This window comes from Rattus norvegicus, chromosome 19 (genome assembly GCF_021556685.1).
Source record: "Rattus norvegicus strain SHRSP/BbbUtx chromosome 19, alternate assembly SHRSP_T2T, whole genome shotgun sequence".
Lineage (NCBI taxonomy): Eukaryota > Metazoa > Chordata > Mammalia > Rodentia > Muridae > Rattus > Rattus norvegicus.
Window position 1 is genome coordinate 20,543,382 of NC_141552.1, and position 20,901 is coordinate 20,564,282.

A 20,901-nucleotide genomic window follows, 5' to 3' on the forward strand; every position below is an offset into this window, starting at 1 on the left:
TGCACTGTTCTATCTAAAATGGTCTAATCACACCTGACTACCATATAATACTTCCGGCAGTTGTCTTATGAGAAGCTTGAGCTTTTTGCTTTGACTTCTTTTTTCTTTCTTATTTTTTGCTATATAAGTTGAGAGAAAGATAGTTAGGGCCATGAATTTGCCCCAAAAATTTGAACTACGGATGTGATCAATCAGTGTTAATGTGTGAATTCTATACAGTATTCATTTTTTACTATGATAGATGCTTTTGTTTTTGGTGTGGTGGCCATTTCCCAGTGTACATGTGCTGGGACCTTACTCTATCCATTTAATGATGTTTATAGCTTCATTTTAGACGTTTATGTCCACCCCCTATATCTCTTGACTATTTTATTTTTCTGACAGAAGCTCATGGTATATGTTACTCAGGCTTGTGAGCAGTGCTCCTTTGTCGACATTGGTGCAGAGAGGAGAACCCCACAAGCAGCATGAGGTTCCCTTCACTGGTGGCTCCAATTTGCACTTTACTCTGCCAACTGGTCTCCACACTTTGCCTAGCACTTTGAAGACATCAACTCTTTCTCCTAAGGAATTTTTTGGCAATTGTCGATTGCTAAGCACATGACTTCATGAGAGTTCCCCTAACACACACCCATGTTGTAACCTAGCATGCAGTCTATTTCTGGATGTGATTTAAAGCACCCGTAATAATGAGACAGGAGAACTTTTGACTGCATATTCAAGCTGGTGTGAAATTTCAGGAAGTTTAATGGCTAACATTGGTGAATGAGGACAATTTGAGTTAGGATGAGACATTTTGGGGCAAGATATGGAAGGAAACATTCATTTAGATGCATAGGAATTACTAAGGTTTTTATAATCAAGCCTTGAGGAAAATTTGGCTTTGGAAGCAGGAGATGCTCAGTGGCTCTGCCCCAGGAAAGTCTCCTGAAAAGGGCCCCTCTGCTTATGCTCAGTACAGGGAGAACATTAGCAGGGAGGCAAAGTCTGCTCCCCATGACATCTGCTGTCCCTTCTTGGACATTCTATTGTCTCCTAGAGAGTTCTGGCATCCTCTGTGATGTCACCAGTGTTGTAGTGACAACCAGTGCCCTAGTTTCTCTCAGTCTGAGTCTGGCGGTTACACCCTAAGACATGTTTTCCCGTCTTCGCAACCGTTTTGGGAGGGGGAACGTTGATTTTGGAGAGACTAGAGTGAAGGAGTCTGGCCTTTCATCTCAAAGTAATGATGGACAAAGACAGCACTTCTGGGGAATGTGTAGTAAGTTCTGGGCAGTATATTTTGAGCTTCCTGTCAGGGGGGCTGGAGGCTTAAGCTGACCTTTCTAGCAATGGGCCACAGCAACTGGAGCATCTGAAAAGGAATTGAATTTCCATGAATATCACAATTCCTGAAAGTCAAGGATTTCAGAACTTTAGATTCTCTGTCCCCACTGGGAGGATATGGTAAGGCCAATGCTATTACACTGTGAACTTCTGGCCTTTACTTTTCAGTTCATTTGGTATGTTACATTGATATAATAACACCATGAGGAGTCATGGAGAGTCCAACTTTTCTGAGTTTAGACACGGCAGCAATGTACTACACTATCTTTGCTTCTTTAAATACAGTGGATATCTGACTGTAGGAACAGGGGGAGAATTGTGCTCCAGGCAATAACCTTATGTTCTTAGGCCTTCTCTGATTTCTTCTAATTGCAGGGTCATTGTTAGCTTTATATATTAGAGATGTGTGTTACAAACATGTTTCTACAATACCAAAACTATTTGGATCGTGTAGAACAAGATTCAGCCTGTAACCTATGGGTACTTCTCGGGCATTGGGTATTTCAAATAGGGGAATTGATAAGTCTGTTGACCATGTCCTCCCTGGAAATGCGTTTTAAAACCAAAGTTGTTGGCCTAGAGTATCAGGGTAGGACATCTGAGTGTCTCCAATCACTCAAGTCTTGTGGATGGTGAATTTATCATCTGAGTTCTGAAACCACAGGGGTGAGGAAACCAAGCTGTACCCTGTTCAGCTGATAATACTCCTGGAGAAGCCATCTCCATGGTCCATGTAAGCACGTGATGTCCAGCATAGGGCACACCTGGCTGCTTACATCTCTTGGTCTCTATAGAGTAGTGCGAGAACTGAGATCCACTGAGGAGGCCTCTTAAGCATAGACCAATCGCCTAGCAGTGACACTGGGTTCCAGGCTTGTTCTCCTGTTTAGGCCTAACTGTGGTCTATGTACACTCTATGCATTCTCCCCATGCAGGTTCACTTGTGTTCTTCTACCTACAGACGCTGGGAGAGAAACATCATCCCCTGAAACTGCCCTAAGCAAGAATCAGGCCAAGAAGGAAAAGGAGAGGCTGATTGAAGAGCTGCGGCTCATTACCGAGGAGAGAAATGACCTGAGAGATCGCCTGAGGTTCCTGACAGAGAGATCCAAGAACTACAGGTATGAATCACTCCAAAGGCTCTTGTTTCATTCCTGGGTCTGCAAGGTCACCTTCATCTTATCCTATTAAGGTTTTGGGTTCTAGAAAGCTGTGCCTCCCTAACCACCCTGTGCTAAACCTCACCTCCCATATAGAGGAGATTCAGAACCTGACCCTGAGGATTGAGATGGAAATTGGACTCATCTGCTTCCATTTATTGAAAAACAGAACTTGTAGTCTGAATGAACAATTGAGGAATAAAGTCAGGGAGAGTGAGTGCCCAGTGTGCATTTGCAAAGCCCTTTACAGCTGGTGGCTTTGCAAGATTGGAATTGCAGTCAGTTTATGGGGAGGCTCTGTACTTGCTAGGCAGGGGACTGAGTGCTGGAAGGTCCAGGCAGCAGCCTGAGGGGCCTGGTCCCAAACTGTTCATCTCAGTGCTTGACTAGAAGGTCTCAGGCTCAGGCCTGTTTGTTATTGTCTGTGTGTCTTGCCCTCTGAGACAGCAATGGTGCATGCATTTCTCCTAGTTCTCACAGTGCTCTCTGTTTCCATATTTGTCTTTCTCTGACTCTGTTTACATTTCACTTTTTTTTGGGTGTGTCTTAGTCTGTGAGTCTGTGTGTGCATACATCAAAATGCATATGGACAACTTTTAAATGTTTTTATTTCCCTCCACATAGGAATCTAGTGGTCTATGTCTTGGCTTGAGTATTTACTTGTAACACCTTCATGGTGATGTGAATGCTCTGTTCTGGGAGCCCCACTGTCAACAACACAGTTCTTTGACTATGTGACCACTTTTGTCTGTTTATTTTTATTCTTTGTGCAGATTATAATTTTGTTTTGATATATGGTCTGTTATCAAAACAGGAGAAAAGAAATCACAGGATTCTGGCTGTGTTGGGGTGGGGGAGCATGGAGAGGTGTGGCCTAGGCACTTGATAGCTTAACTGGCTTGACTGCAGATTTCCTCTTGATTGAACAAAGGGAGCCAGGGAGCCCTCCATCTGGATGCTGAGATTCTGGTGTCCTGGACGCAGAAAAATAGGTTTCTGAAGCTGAAGAAGATCCCAATATGTACAATTCAGAAGGTGTCCTTCCAGGACTGGGGTAGTACAGGACCCATCCTGAGTTCATATATTCCTAAATGCTGATGTTCATGGTATTCTATCATTTGGGGCCAGGCCACACTTCAGGCCAAATCCATATTATGAAGGCCTGGAGAGAATGGAGGAGGCGGTCATGTCAATTCTGCACAACTTAGAGATGGAGAACACTGAGATCCATGAGAACAGCCAGAAGCTGAAGAAGGAGATGACCTTCTCTAGGTAAGTCCTGGTCAGAAAGGCTATCACTTGTGGAATGGCCATTTCTGACTTTCTTTGTTCTGGATTGGACAGTCTTCAGCTATGATTCTATCTCTTGTGCTGTTTACACATCAGTGTGCCAGGGTTATTAGGACTCAGTTTTCAGTTCCATAAAAGAGTGTTCCTCATCCCAGGATTGTCTAGGCATCTGCAGAAGGCTCTAGATAGAACAGCACTGATTGAAGTCAGCAGGTTATTAGGCTGACCTGGACCTCTGGGGTCACACCAGGTTTTACAACACTCAGTGCGTGGACCACATGGTTAGCATGACCTTCTCTTGGTACTACTGACCTCTTTTGAGGGTGTTGGCCCAGTACTAATTGATGTTGCCCCCATGCATTGGGCTTTAATGGATAGATGTAGATCTGTGTTCTTTTTGAGAGATGTGGACACTAATTGGTGCTCGGGCCAAGCAAAGAATTTATTCTTCCCTGAATTAACTCTTTGTGGTTTGTGCAGCAGCATTATGTGTATCAAGATGTATTTTATTAAGTCTTCATGGGTATCTGGGACCTGGTAGAGTTAGTGGGACTTGGGAGTAGGAATGGGAGAAAGGGGCAGCATGATCTTACTATGCAGACTGTATTTCCAGAAACCTGCTCAGCCAGCTCCTGATGGAGAACACATGCAAGAAGAAGTTGGTCCCACGGAAGCAGGGGAGCAAGGAGGGACATCTTGATTGTGCACTGAACCAGAAATATTTGGTTGACTTCAACAAGAAAGATAAAGACCAGCAACGTCCAGACCCAGCATCATCTGGTAGGGACGAGCAGCTGTGTTAGCTTAACAATATCTGATAAAATTTGCCAATTTGATACATCTGTGCTCTCTCCTACCTCCTTTCTAATTTACACTCACACCAGCCAACCACCTCATGTAATGGCATTGTTCATTGCTCTGTCTATGCACAAGTATTCTGGGAAGTTAAACACTTTTCAGAAATGGAATTATATTGCAAGTATATTTTGCTGATCTTTTTGAAGCTGCAGTCTAGAAATGGTGACAGATGAATAACATACCTCATTATTGCATATACATGTGATAGATTGGATCCTATGCAGAGTTTTGAACAAGTTCGTGGTTCTTTGACAAATGACACTCTGTGTTAATGTGACTTCTTGTGTAGGAAGCACCTTTCCAGGATAAGAACCAAGTGCAAATGTCAAATTAGTACTTGTCATTGGCTTTAACCTTGGTGACATATGGACATCTCCATTCTTCCGGCAACTCAATGAGGTCACTTCCCATTGCCCTGTTCTTGGTTTGCACTGGTATAAGTCTGGGTCCCATATTGGCAGCCCACATTACAGTTAGGCTTGCCGGGGATTTTGCCCTACCTGCAGAGTTAGCAACAATGATATCAGTTAAAAGGTCCTTGTCGACTGTCCAATAGAACTGAGGTGGTAGAAGGCAGCATTCTGACAGCTGGCTAGCATTTCCCCACCAAATCAGTGTCTTAAAAACTGTGTTCCTCTCCCAGGTCTCAGAAAGTGCAAGAGAGCTGGAATTGGACACACCCCAGTAAGAGAGCTTCCTGAAGAATGAGTTGCTTTCTCAGGAGTCCCTGATGACAAACATCCTGAATGGTAACAATATTTTTTGGATGAATATTCTTCCTCAGAGTTAATTTGTCATTTCTTAGAGACCCTAAATTTATATAACACTAAGCCAGCCTGACTGATTGAGGTCTTACTCACTTTCTTCTTCAGAAAACACAACTTGAGAGACAGCTTGGGGGACCGCCTTTCATTATGTGTGCTAGAGGAGAAACAGCAATACGTCTGTGCTTCTACATGTTCGTTAAGAATATGCTTATGTTTAGAAATTTTTTTGTTATGATTTTAATTGAAGTTTTCTTTTTGTTGTTTCATATTTATGTGTTCTTGTTACTATTTTTCACTTTCAAATATTTTTAAATATTTTTATTCATTTTAATCCTGTTGTGTTATAAAAAAGTATTTGTTATGAATAAAAATTGAATTCTATCTCTTGACTCTTAAGACCATCATTCTTACTCAAGGGTTCTGTGGACCTAGAACTGACAGCTAGAGATGGATCTCTGCATGTTCCATGGAGCCTGGGCTAATAAGTGAATTCAAACTCACTAAGGGGTACCCAGTGTGATAGTGTTTTTTGTGTGGATAATGTGGCTGTGTCTCCAACAAACACATTATGATGTAATCACTGACATACTTTACCCAATTGTTAGGGGCATGTGGTTCTTCTGAGAGAGCAGCAGATGCTCTAACCTGTGAGTCATCACCACAGCTCCTGCAGGTGGCTTTTGTTATTCCACATGAGGTGCTGTATTAGGTGGACAAGATCACCTATGATTAAATAGAGAGATCTCAGGAGATGTGTGTTCACAGGGAACTTACTGAGCTTGCCTGCTCAACGTGTTAGGTTGCCAGGCATCCCTACAGAGCTCTGGTGTTCTGGACAGCTTCATCACCCGCCTGCTGGCGGTATGAGGATATCGTCTGGGAGAAATTGTGCAGATGACTGAAGCAGAAGTCCGAGGGCTGTGTATCACGTCTCGTGAAATCGTTCTTAGCCAGCCAACAGCTGTGAACACAGGTTTCTTTTGGAGAGCAGGCCTGTGCAGGCCCAGAACCTAGGTGGGACAATTCAAGCTACCCTTTTTCCATGGCCAATCTCAGATCATATTCAGAAAGTATTTCTTGGGCTAAAGAGTTGGCGTAGTGGTTAAGAGCACTGACAGCTCTTCCAGAGGTCCTGAGTTCAAATCCCAGCAACCACATGGTGGCTCACAACCATCTGTAATGAGATATGATGCCCTCTTCTGGTCTGTCTGAAGACAGTCACGGTGTACTTGTATACTATAAATAAATAAATAAATAAATAAATAAATAAATAAATAAATAAATAAATCTTTAAAAAAAAAGTATTTCTTCCAGGTGATGGATTTCCAATTTATGGAATTGAACTAACTTACTGATGGTGGAAGTGACACAGAGAGTTAAAGTACAGAAGGAATAATCCAGAGTGTCCACCAACAGTTGCTGTCACACCAGGGCTTTTAAAAGCTCAGCTGTTAGAGAAGCAAGGTAGTCTTTGGTCATTCTCAAGCTTAGGTCTTCTAGTCATTATAAGGTGACCATGACACAAAAAGAGTCATCTATATCAAAATAGAGAATAGTAACTAGATTCACACCACACTATCACATTACTACTGTATTTGAGGTTCTCAGTTACTATCTAAGAACCTGGAAGAGGCCTGGGTCTTGCTACACATACTCATAATTTATGTCCCCATTGTCAGCTGAGATTCTTCATGCAGCCTGGGGTCAAGGAGGTCATCCCACAAAGCACAAAACACCCATCTCAGATAAACATGTATGGTTTATTGAATCCAAAACATCCATGAATTTCAGGACACAATTAAATGTTGAAACCTAAGGATAATAGATAGAGAAGAGAATTAAGATTTCTAGTTCATAGATCCAGTAAACACCTTCAACAAATCATAGCAGCAAACTTCCATAAGGTAAAGAAAGAAAAGGCCATAAAGGTAAAACAAGCCTACAGAACATCAAACTAATTGTACCAGAAAAATTCCTCCATTCACATAATAATTAAGACGCTAAATGCACAGATCAAGAAAGAACATTAAAAGGGGTAAGGTATAAATATCTAGTAACAAATAAATTCAGACATATCTGAATTACACAAGACTTCTCAACAGAGATTCTAAAAGTCAGAAAATCTTGGGCAGATGTAATGTAGACACAGGCTCCTATATCCAGCATAATCCTCAATCACCTTAAAAGAAGGATCCAGGTTATTTCATGACAAAACCAAATTTAAAGAATTCTTTTCTGTAGGAAAGCACAACAGAGGCTAATAGGAGGAAAACTCCAAGACAATGAACTAAACTATACCCAAGAAAAACCAAGAAATTAATCTTCTGTCAATAATTTAAAAAAAGAGAAGCACACAAACATAATTTCACCTATAACCAGAAAAAGAAGGAATGCAGCAATCATTGGCTTTAATATCTGAACAGATCTTCTTTCCCTAATCCCCAAGCTCCCAGAGGCCAAACTGCCAGCCAAAGTGTATGCAAGGATGCTCTATGGTTCAGGTGAGGCCTGTTGCCCACCAAATGGAGATCCTAGAGGTGTGAGGTGGGAATGGATATGTGTGGGTGGGGAAGCACTGTCACATAGGCAAAGCTGAGCAGAAAAGGGATGTAAGGTTTGATGAGGGGAGTGTGGAAAGCAGGACAACAGTTGAAATGTAAATAAATAAAATAACCGTTTAATAAAAAATAGCCAAAAATAAAATAACAAGTAAAAAGGTAAATGAAAATTAAACCAAAGCAAACAAACAAACAAACAAAACCCCTGTAGTGTATTGGCCTAATGCTGCTTGTATTTTAATGCTAATTGTAGAACTCAAGACTGGTTAACCCCAAATAACTGACCCTGCTCCCAGTTAACTGTGATTATAATGAAGCCAACAGCCAACAGCTGCACAGCAGAGAGATGGGGGAGGTGAGCTTTGAGGGCTTTGCTAGACAGGATCATGAGGAGGGAAGAAGGAAGAAGAAGCTGCCATAGAATAAAGGAAGAACGTGTGTGATGGAGGGGAGAGAGGAAGAGGACAGCAGCCATGGTTAAGGGAGAGGAGAGCCTGGTCCTGAGGGCTGTCCAAGGGGAACAAAGAGCAGCCATGATGCTACATAGCCTGTAAGAGTTGAGCCTTATTGTTTGGAAAGTAGATCTGGTCCATGGAGGTCAGGCAGCTTCACAGCTACTGTGCTGACTAATGCACACTAAAAATAAATTTAACACAATATGAGTAACCAGTAAGACAGCTCTGTAGCGGATCCTAAAAGGAATACTTTAGTTTGAAAGGAAGGACAAAACACCAGAGAACACAGGGGATAAATTAATAAAACTAGGAAAGTTAATCAAAGAAGACTGTGAAAACCACAAAAATTAACAAAATGACAAAATTTAATACATAGGTTTAAATAATAATTACATATCACTAAACTCAATATCTTGGGTGGTGGGGCATGAATTCTGCCATGGTCTGAACTCAGAAAGGTGGGGTTGGGAGAAACATGTCTGGTTAAATAGTCTACCCACATTGTGTCAATGTGATTTAATCTAAGGACAAAGAAGTGGAGCATCTCTCATGGCTTTCTTCTAACCCCTTGAAAGGATCACTGGGGTGTGACCTCAGTACTTCATACTTCTTGCTAGGTCAGCGAAACTCAAGGAAGCTTGAGATTGTCATAGCACAGTATTAGGCTAGATATACTGAGTAGATGATACTAAGTTGTTCAGATGGTGATATCCATTTGCATGTGTTGTTAATGTGGACCTAAGGAAAGAGAGATCAAGGTCCTTAGAATAGAAGGAACATTCCCAGTCCTTTTCTACCATTCCAGACTGAAAGGCTGGTAGGGAGAAAGTGGTAAATAATAAAGAATTAATAGATGATGCTTTGAATGAAGGTTTGGTTTTTGTGCTGGTTTTAGACAGGGTCTCAGGTATCCATGTTGCCCTCTCCCTGGCTGGCCTGGTTCACTTTGAAGTCAGTGCTTCCATTTCCAATAGACAGTCTTACAAGAGGGGCCTCCGAGGTCTCTAGGACAGCATTAGCCATTGACAGTTGAGGTGTGCAACCCACAACTATAGTTTTAGCCACTTTGTTCCATGTCTACCAGCTATTTCAGATTGTTGCTGTTCTATGCCTGACAATCAAGGACACAGAAAAATAACCTGATAGAGAGCAAGGACATGGTGATCACATCCTTGCCTCTGCTGTATGTTCTGGATGAGGTTTGTTAAAATTCCAATATTGCAGAAAGCTTTATATAGGGCCCATCACATTAAGGGTCACTGTGCACTGTTTCATCTAAAATGGTCTAATCAGAACTGACCGCCAGACAACACTTCCTGCGAAGTTCCTATGAGAAGCTTAAGTTTTTTGTGTTTTTTCTTCTTCCTTCCTTCCTTCCTTCCTTCCTTCCTTCCTTCCTTCCTTCCTTCTTTTCTTTCTTTCTTTCTTTCTTTCTTTCTTTCTTTCTTTCTTTCTTTCTGTATAGGTTTAGAGGAATGTATTTTGGGCCACGGATCTGCCCCTAGTATCTCTGCTATGGATGTGATCAATCAGTGTTAGTGTATGCATTCAATAAAATGTCCATTTTTGACTAAGGTAGATGCTTCTGTGTTTTGTGGGGTGACCCATTGTCAATGTCTAGTGAGTTGGGGCCCTGGGTATGGTCGCATACCCCCAGGACACAGGGGGTGCAGAGCAAAGGCAGAAGAAACTGCACGCAGTTGCAAGCTTTATTAATCCTTATTGAGCTAAGAATATGCATTACTACAATTTTCATTGTGCCAAGATACCATAAGATCATTATTCCCAGGATAACAGGAACAATGAGGGAAGATTAAACAAAGAAAGATGAATAAACAAAAGCTTCTTCTAAAAATATTCATATAACAAATCACCTCTCTTATTATAATCAAAATATACTCACCATTACCAAGAGAGCGTTAGAACCACTTCCACAGAAACGGGACACAGCAGAACATAATTTAAGGCCAAGTGAGAAAAACATTTTCTTCTCCAGGGCGGCATTCCAGCCCCTACTTGAATCTGTCACCAGGCCTTTCTTGACCCTGCCTGGGAGCTGCATCTCTATGTCTTAACAATTCCTTCTTTTTTGTTTTGTTTTAAAGTAATACTTTACATAACATAGCTAAAGGTCCTTGTAGGGGTTTAGTCATGTAAAAATAAAGCAACATAATACATAATGTACATAAGATTATGGCAAAACTAGCTCCTCCCATGCTATGGAAAATCCTTTGAAGCCAAGCCTTGGGATCTAATCCTGTCAATTGATCAGCCAATAATTTAGCTATTTCCATAGGGGTAGTATCTTCTAGCTATTTACCAAAAGACATTCGAACATCATATTTCAAGGCATTAATTACTTTTGAAGCACTTTCATTACCCTCTAAATAGGCTTGAATTAACTTCCAATCATGTTCTGTGTCATTATCCATATATTTACTAACACAAAAGTAGTAGGATTTCATCATGATAAGCAATATAAGCCCGATAACTGGCATTGGCCGCAGCAGAAGAAACCATGAGTAAAACACACATTGCTACGAATAAGTGCTCAGCAGTAAAGGACTTTCCTGAAGGAGACAAAATTATTCCTTTCAGTGCTTAATTGCTTCAACTGACCCCACATAGGTAATAGGGTTGTCACTGCACGGATCCTTATCCATTGTTGTTTGTGGACACTAAGAGAAGCCAGGGCCTCAGTAATGGAGGACACCTCCTCATCTCCTGAGAATATCCATCAGGAGAAAATGTATCTGGTTTAACTGGATTCCTTTGAGGGTAGGGAGCAGTTCTTATTATTCTGTGCTTGGATCCATCTCCCGGGTAACCAGAATAGTCTCCCATCCTGTAATGAGACAAAACCCTCTCCCCTATATACAATGATGTCCCTTCCTGCCATTCAGCATCCTGGGCAATTTTTATCCATACTGTCTGTTCCATGCCTCCTGGGGGAAGTTCAACAAAGTGTCTATTGGCTCTTGATATAACTTCACCTTGTGGTAAATTAAGAAAATTAATAATGTATAATGCTTGTGCCAATATAGCTCTGGGAGTGGTCTGCAAACTCCATTCAGGTTGCATAAGGCCATCTCTTTTCCCCCTTTTTAATTTTATAATTTGTCATTTCAGGGTATGGTGAATTCTTTCAACAAAAGCTTGTCCTTGTGTATTGTGTTCTGTACCAGTAATATGTACAATATGATATCGTTGACAAAATTGTTTATATTGATAAGAAATATATGTTGGTCCATTATCAATTTTAATTTTAGAAGGCAGTCCCATAACAGCAAAAGTTTACAATAGATGATGTATAACATGAGCAGTGCGTACTCCTGGCAATGGTGTAGCCCACACAAATTTTGAAAAATTATCTATGCTTACATCTATATGTGAAACGCAACCAAACTAAGAAATATGGGTTATATCGATTTGACACGATGTATTAAGTTGCATCAACTGGGATTAATTTGAGATGGAATACATTTTATACGTGAAGACTGACACATAGGACAATTAGCAATAATTTCTTTGGCTTGAGAATAGGGAAGCTTATATTTAATATGTAAATATCCTGTATTGGCATGATTATGACTGTGTTCTTCTGGGGTAGCAAATGCCACTAATTGATCTACCATATGATTGCCAAGTGTTAAAGATTCTGGAAATTTTGAATGTGATCTAGTATGTGTAATGAATATTCTAGGGTTTCATAATAACAATAGTCCTTTAATATGTGAGAATAACATTTAATATTGGCTTAGATGTAGAAACAACAGCAGTCGCAATATTCTGTACTACTCCTACAACATAAGTGGACTCAGCTATAATATTTTTACATCATGAGTAAAATCCTGGAATACATTAATTACCGCTAATAATTCATTTTGTTGTACTGACCCAAAAGAAGATTCTTGTCCCCAAAATTAATCTTTGGTCCAATAAGCCATCTTGGTGTTAGAGCGATCTGTAATCACAGTAAAGGCTGATGGTAATGGATCAACAGAAATTAGTGTATTTATCAAATTTTTTTTTGTTTTTTAAAGCAATCCCACAATTTACTATGGGGAGGATGAAATTCAATATTTCCAGTGTAAGAAATCATGGCTAATTGAAAAACCTCAGACATCTGCATTAAATATTCCACTTTATCTTTGCTTAATGGGAAAACAAAAGCAGCACAATCATATCCCCACATAGTAACAGGTCTTTGTATGCCTTGCTGAATGATTAAAGAAATTTGTTCCTCATTATTTGTTAATGTTTGGTTAAAGTTAAATTTAATATAAACCCATTCTAAAGGCAACTCATCCTGAGCGAAAGTGCCTGTAGGATATTCAAGAGTATTTGAACATATAATTTAATAACTCTATCTGGATCAATACATGCCAAATATGCATCTTTCCATTTTCAGAAAAGATACCCTTGCATGCCTTCATATAAGCATTAATATCCCCAGTCTCCTTTATAGGTAATAATGCTCTCCTGTACTCTTCATTAGCATTTTCAAAAGCAAGCATTTGCAGCAGTTGTCCTCCAGCTTCCTCTCCTACCATTGTTCTTTCCAATGTTAATTTTAATATACATAAAAACTTAATATATGGTTCATAGAAAGCTACTACCTTTTTCAACCAACCAGTATCATCCTTTATAATAAGTCGGTTGGGCCACACCTTGAATCGATGCTGGCCTAATTATAGGAAAAGAAAAAGCAGGTGAATTCGTCATCATCATCGTGTGAATCTAATGGTCAACATGCCATCCTCTGGAAACGACTTAGAAAAACCTGCTTCAGGCAGTGGTGCAGAGGGCAAAACTTTTACTTTCGTTTTGTCTTAATGAAGCTCTAGCTTCTTGTTCTGTAATCGTTATTACCCTGTCTGCATTCATGGCCTTGAACACAGTAAAAATTACAGCCCAAAGAGACCAGAAATTGGAATCTTTTTGCCCTGCCTGACAGCCTTTTTCACCTTAACTTTCACTTTGACCCAGATATCAGAATCCCTGGAACCCTCGTCAGGGAACCATGGAGTTTACTCTTGCTGTCTCTAGACACTTTTCTAAACCAGACTGATAGACATGAATTCCCTGCACTCTTAAAGATGCTTAAGCATAGCGAGATGAAGAGAAGATTTATCTTGTCCCATTTCCTTGTAATAAAATGTACTTACCTTATCTGACTGTCCAGACTTACCTTCAGGGACCCTATTCCAGTGCCATAGGTCGACGTCTAGGGTGTTGGGAGCCCTGCGTCCGGTCGCATTCCTTTCTGTGTTTCCCGATGCTCAGTGGCCATGCCACTCCAGCATGCTTTGAAATGAACAAGTCCGCAACCACCACCACCACAACCACCACCACCACCACCACCACCACCAGCACCACCACCAATTTGGTTTTGTAAATAAAGTTTTATTGACATCGCCATACTCAGCATTTACATCCTGTTCAGTGCTGCTTCTGGCTGCAGCTGCAGGGCTTAGGAGCCACAGAGCCCTTTAGGCTCCCAGAGCTTAGAGCATTGACCTTTGCCTTGTTTGTGAAAGAGGTGACTGACCCCTGTGCTCGAGGTGGCCTTTCTGTGCCCCTTAACCCATAGCATAGGTCTCTGTGCCAACCTCTCCCTTTGCTATGGTGTGCACTTCCTGGTACATTTCCGTTATCTCTTGACATTTCCAGAGCATTGGGTCTTGCAAATTGAATTTGCATGGCACCAGGAATAGACCTGATAGCAGGGTGGGGGACACTCCCTATGGGGACCCTGCCCAGGGGCATGAGCTTACTTTTCCAGTCAACTCCCTGAACAGTGAGCCTTTGTGGGACAAGGTACTTCACGACATGACTTGACCTCTCTGCAGTGCACCTAATCCCTGCTTGGCTCAGATGTCCCCCAGAGAGGTTGTGTGTGTGTCCCCAGTAGAGGCAGCACTCTGTGTGGTGGCATTGACATGGCATCCAGGAAAGTCAAAACCAGAGGGACATGTCGGGCAGTTGGATGCAGATGTCTGCATCCATGGAGAGAAGGATGGGCTAGACACTCCTACAGGGGGTGAGCTGAGAAGCACTTCCTTGGCTTTTTCACAGCCGTGTAGGCTGCATGCTATGCTGTGTACCCATGCTGTGCTGAAGCCCCAGACTTTGAGTCTCCCACAGCTGCTGTGTCCTGGGGCCAGGGTAGGATTAAGCAGACTTCAGCAGGAGAAAGGTGAAAACCTTGGTTGCGGGGTGGGGATGGCACAGTCATAACACTCCTGCACATGAGGCCCCTGACTTAGAGCCGTATAGCACCTGTGACAAGCCAGCTGTGGTGACACTCATCTGCAGTGCCAGGCCATGGGGGGTAGAGGCAGTAGGATCAGTTGTTTAATTATCCTTGGCTACATGGCAAGTTCGAGTCCAGCCTGGGCAACTTTGTCTATGAAAATAAGACAAAACTTGGTCTTGACTCTGAGCATCAAGGCCTGTACCTGGCACAGTTGCCCCACTTCAGGTAAGAAACCCCTCTGTCCAGAGGCCATAACTGCAGGAGACCCCTGGCCAAGTGTCTATACAGCGCCCTGTTTGATTGGACTGTGCTGAGGGCCAACCACGCTCTCCTCAACAGGAAGGACATGGGAGAGGCTGTTTCTGTGAGGTCCCGGGCCCTGAGACGGCCAAGAATAAACCCTGTCCTTGGGAAAAGCCATGGAGTCCAGGAACCCAGGGGATCTCTGCAAACACCAGGGCTGGCAGAGGACTCTGATCCTCTACAGCAGCTGCTCTCAATCTGTGGGTTCTACATCAGAGCTCCTGCACACCAGACATTTACACTACAATTCCTCACAGTAACAAAGTGACACTTATGAAGTAGCTCTCCAATAAGTTTATGTTGGAATGACAACGATATGAGGAACTGAAATAAAGAGACACAGGATTAGGATCGGTAAGAACCGCTATTCTATAGGAACCCAGGCATCTGCACTCGGTGTCTGGGAGTGTGATAGGCTAGGCTTCACCCTCAGCAATGCCAGCATGTGGGCACCAAGCCCAGGTTCCACCCCAATGCTTACTGGATATGTGCAGGCCTGGTTCCATCAAGAAGTAATAAAGGGACCCTTGGCAAAAAACACTGGGTACCAAACAGGTCAGGAAAACACACCCCCTCTTCTGCAACTCCTCTCAGGACGGCTGGTCTTCCCAGGAGATCCGGGCTATAACCACAGCTCGTCTCCCAGTGCTTGCCCATTGGTGTCTTGGCCATATTCAGATTTGAGGACATTGAACAGAACAGCTTCGAGCAGATTTGCATCAACTACACCAACAAGCAGTTGCAGTCCTACTTCACCCAGCACATCTTCAAGCTGGAGCAGGTGAGAGTGGACACCTATTCCCCAGCCTAGCCCAGCCATCACCCTGAATGTCAGCTGTGTCCCTCAGTATCAGCAGGATGGGGCCTGGGCACCGTAGGTTCCCCAGGACCTAAAGCTATGTCCTTGAACTCAGTGCCATGCTCAGCCCTTCCAGCCTCTTTCAACCCTTCTGGATGTTCAACTGCTCCTGCAGCAAGGCATCAGTGTGCACATTCTGTCACGTCATTTGTGTGTGTCTACAAGTGGTCAGAGCCTGTCCCCTCTGGTCCTTTCTTTTGCTGTATTTGCTTTTCTGAGGGGGCAGCACCCACAGGTATGGGAGGCAGCCACATGCATATTCTGCAGCCATGTCTGACTCCTCTGAGCCTCAGTCCCACTTACACACCTACCATCCAACCTCCCCACTCCATGTCACCCCTGGAGCTCTGTAGACCTTCCTACTTTCTGTCTTTATATAACTGGTGAGACTGCAGCCCTCAGTGGTGTCATACAGTGTTAGTTTGTCTTTGCACTGCCTGGAGGTCTGACTTAGGAGAATGGCTACCATTCTCATTCCTGTTCAAGGGTCAGAATCTGAATCCTATGTAAGGCTGAATAATATTCCAGCACATGGCTGTGCCATGTTGAATTTACACAGCCACCTATGGATCTTATTTTTTGGCTTGTAAACACACACATATAAGACTCAAGTGACACCCAAGTGGAGATTTGCTGGAGTCCTCCATGGCTTTCTGAACCGTCTGAGAGACCATCCTGTCCACAGTGTATAGGGCACTATCTACTCATAGCTCACACAGCATGAGAAGATTAGGGAGGGTTAACCTGGCTTCTCTGTCTCCTGCTTTCTGCCACACTAGCCCTAGCATCTTTCTGTATTGCAGCGATAGTTAAGAACGCAGGAGGATGGCAGCTTCCTTGCTCAAATATAGCAAGTTCCTCCTTGCCTGCTTTGAGACTGAGTCTCATGCAGCCCAGGCTGGCTTTGATCTCACCATTAGTTAAGATGGCCATGAACTCCTGGTTCTCATGCCTCAGACGTCTCTGAGTACTGGGTGACAGGTATGCACCACTCTTAAGTCCTGCCACTGGGACAAGAGTGAGCAGAGCCAGCTCTGAAGCACACACTTTGCTGGTGTCAGTGATGACTGACTTATGATCCTGTCTTCCTTGCCCATGGCCCTTCTCCTTGGTGCATGCCATCCTTCCTCCCTGTGACTCATGGGGACACCAAGCCTGAGGATGTCAGGAAGAAGTTTACTTACTTCACTGGGTTGGAGGCTGTTAGGTTCCTGCGTCAGTAGGTGAGATTCAAGCTAGAAGGTTTGTGGCATGAGAAACTGGAACAGAACTGGAATGGCAGGAACAATCGTCGCCTGGCTCTGAGAAGACCAGGTGGTCAGAAACTCATCGTTGGGCAGGTAGTGAGCTCAAGACCAGGCTGGGCATTGCTCAGCGCATGTGAACAGGTGTGCTTACATGGACATGTGTTTCCCCCACATGGTCACCACTTATCCAGGAACGGTGAATACTCCAAGGAGCTTTTTATGTTTTAACATTGTGTGTGTTTGTGTGTCCATACATACATATACACACATACATTCGTACATATACACGAATACACGTACATGAAAACACATGCATATACATGACTATACACATTCATGCTCACACACACACATATATACACACCTACATGCATACACACACACATACACACACATACATGCATACACACATACACATATACATACACACATACAAACATACACACATACATGCATACACACATACACATATACATACACACATACACACACATACAATACATATACACACATACAAATACACCTATACACACATATAGACAGACATATACACACATATACATATACACGTATACACATACATGCATACACACATTCATATCCACACGTACATACAGACATATACATATATACTCACATACATGTAAGCACATGAGTGGAAGCCAGAGGACAGCTTGGCCCTTGGTTCTCTCCTTTTTACCACGTGGGTCCTGGGGATTGAGTCAAGCTCATCAGACTTGACAGCAAGCCCCTTTAACTGTAGAGCCCTCTCATTGGCTGCCAGTTGCCTCTTTCCACAAATTCTATCCATGGTGGGATGTTTACAGTTGTTATTCTCATGATTCCTTCAGCAATAGCACAGACATCTTTTACACTGCATTAGGAGTTATAATTCATGTAGATGTCAGGAGAGCTGGAGGCATGGATCAAGAAGAGAGCCCACTTTCAATGTCATTATGTGGTATTGCCTTAGGCCCTTTTATACACTCCCCTGGCTTTGTCTGAGTATATGTTTGAGGTCTCTCTATGACTGTGCAAAGAAGTAAGAGCTAGGGCTGGGCCACAAAATAGGAAAGTACTTGTTCATCCAAAAACAAAAACAAAAAACAAACAAACAAACAAACAAAAATAGCTCTAGGGTTAAATATTGGTGCTAGTACTGAACTACACAGCCAGAAGGTATTTTTCTAAGTAAATAAGACAATATTAGGGATGACAATATGATCAAATATCCTACAACACAAGTTTGCAATGTTACCTACATTTTATAAATCAAGTCTGACCACCGTTTTGGTTGTTTCCAATCATGTCTGAGTGCATCATCACGGGAATCCCAAGGAAAATCAGAAATGGGTTCTTGAAGCTGTTGCACAGGGCCAGTATAGACCTAAATACCACAGAGGAAACCTTGATTCTTATCACAAGGGATCATTTCACCATCCCTCTTGTCACATAACTTATGGCAAGATGTCACCTTTCCTGACCTTAGCTTCTTCTCCTAAACGCTGCTGAAGGGAAGATTTGGTGTCAAGGGGTCTGGATTCAAACCACACCAACACTGAATTCATTTAAATAGGTGTAGTTTATTAATGCACACACCAATACAGTTCAACCAGAGCAACAGCTCACAACTGTGTACTGGACATTGCTAGGCCCCGCTCATTGCAAAATCCACATGGGCTCATGCACAAGTGCTGGAAATGCTTCGGTCTATGGGCCCTGACTCAGGCCATTTTACACATAATTGTTCCAATTTTCCTTGAATCTATTGGGTCCTATGTGAAGAATACTCTTGGGGAACTTGTTAAGATTAACAAACCTCATAACATACAGAACATAACAGGGTATGTGACCAGCACCACACAGGTCAACGTCAGAGTTTTTTGTTCCTTGTTAGTGTTTTTCTTGGCATCCATGATGTGGACGCGTATTACAGAACAATAGGAAAGAGCTGGCTGCTGTGTAGCAAATTCACTGCTATTAAGGTAGGTATGGGGGCAAGACCTCAGCAGTAGCCCTTAAGATGGGAAGGAGATGATGTGTTTGATAACTGAAAGGAGCTGCCTCAGCTGTGTTTCTCTGCCTGCTCAGTGCCCATTCAACATCACTCTGTCCCTGAAGAGGAACTCAAGGTCTGTCCCCTGCTGCCTGTGAGCCAGGAAGAGGCACAGAAAGGCAAGGCCACAGCACTGGTTTCCAATCCCTCAGTAATGCTGGATTTCCAATAATGTACTTGTATACACAAATACACTGTGGTAAGTTGCAATAGATACTAATCATTTCTCACATAGGGCAGCAGTTGATTGACTACAACTAATTCTATTAAAAAAAAGAAACCTGGCTCTTGTAGAAATATACAAAGAAATATCTAGGATGGTGGGGGATGAATTCTGCCGTGGACTGAACTCGTGGAAGTGGGGTTGGGAGAAAGATGCTGGTTAAATAGCCCACCAGGTTCACATTGTGTCAACTTGATTTAATCTAAGGACAAAGAAGTGGAGTATCTCTGATGGCTTTCTTCTAGTCCCTTTAAAGCATCACTGGGGTTTGAACTCAGAACTTCACACTTCTTGATGGGGCAACTACACTCAAGGAAGCTTAAGACTGTCATAGGCACAGTATTATGCTATATATACAGAGTAGATAATACTAAGATGTTCAGATGGTGATGTCCATTTGTATGCACTCTTAATGTGGACCTAAAAAAAGAGAGATCAAGGTCCTTAAAATAGAAAGATCAGTTCCAGTTGTTTTCTACCATTCCAAACAGAACGACTGGTAGGGAGAGAATGGTAAATAATCGAGAATTAGTAAATGATGCTTTGAATGAAGTGTGGATTTCTGTGCTGGTTTAAAACAGGGTCTCAAGTATCACATGTTGCCCTCTACCTGGCTGGCCAGGATCACTTTGAGCTCAGATAAACCTCCATTCACTTTGCAATAAATAGGCTTATAAGAGTGGCCTCCAAGGACTGTGCAGACAGCATTAGCCTTTCACAGTTGAGGTGTGTAACCCACAACTATACTTTTACCCATGTTTTTCCATGTCTACCAGCTATTTCAGGTTGTTGCTGTTATATGCCTGACAATCAAGGATGCAGAAAAATAACCTGATACAGAGTAAGGACATGGTGATCACATCTTTGCCTCTTCCGTACGTTCTGGATGAGGTTTGTTAAAATTCCAATATTGCAAAAATCTTTATATAGGGCCCATCACATTAAGGGTCACTATGCACTGGTCTATCTAAAATGGCCTAATCAGAACTGACTCCCATATAACACTTCCTGCAATCCTCATATGAGAAGCTTGAGCTTTTAGTTTTGACTTTTTCTTTTCTCGTTCTTTCTTATTTTTTGCTATATAAGTTGAGACAAAGATAGTTAAGGCCATGAATTTGCCCCCAAAATTTGAACTACGGATGTGATCAATCAGTGTTAGTGGGTGCATTCTATAAAGTATTCATTTTTTACTATGATACATGCTTTTGTGTTTGGTGGGGTGGCCATTTCCCAGTGTACAGGTGCTGGGACCTTGCTCTATCCACTTAATGATGTTTATAGCCTCATTTTAGACATTTCTGTGCCAACCTCTATATCTCTTGTGTATTTTATTTCTCTGATAAAAGCTCGTGGTATATCTTACTCAGGCCTGTGAGCAGTGCTCCTTTGGCGACATTGGTGCAATGAGCAGAACCCCACAAGCAGCATGAGGTTCCCTTCACTGGTGGCTCTAATATTGCATTTTCCTCTGCCAACTGGTCTCCACACTTTTCCTAGCACCTTAAAGACTTCAACTCTTTCTCCTAAGGAATTTTCT

General features: G+C 42.4%; 2 protein-coding genes across 2 annotated transcripts in view; both read left to right on the top strand.

Annotated features, from left to right (window-relative positions):
- Positions 1–20,901, top strand: part of LOC147999051 (uncharacterized) — a 143,793-nt gene that overhangs the window by 82,100 nt on the left and 40,792 nt on the right. The window lies entirely within an intron of this gene.
- Positions 1,095–5,782, top strand: LOC147999055 (uncharacterized). Its single transcript, XM_087595777.1, has 6 exons — positions 1,095–1,261; positions 2,288–2,447; positions 3,615–3,758; positions 4,390–4,556; positions 5,278–5,383; positions 5,507–5,782. The coding sequence occupies exons 1-5, from the start codon at positions 1,135–1,137 to the stop codon at positions 5,340–5,342; spliced, it is 663 nt and encodes a 220-aa protein (XP_087451903.1). The 5' UTR covers positions 1,095–1,134; the 3' UTR covers positions 5,343–5,383; positions 5,507–5,782.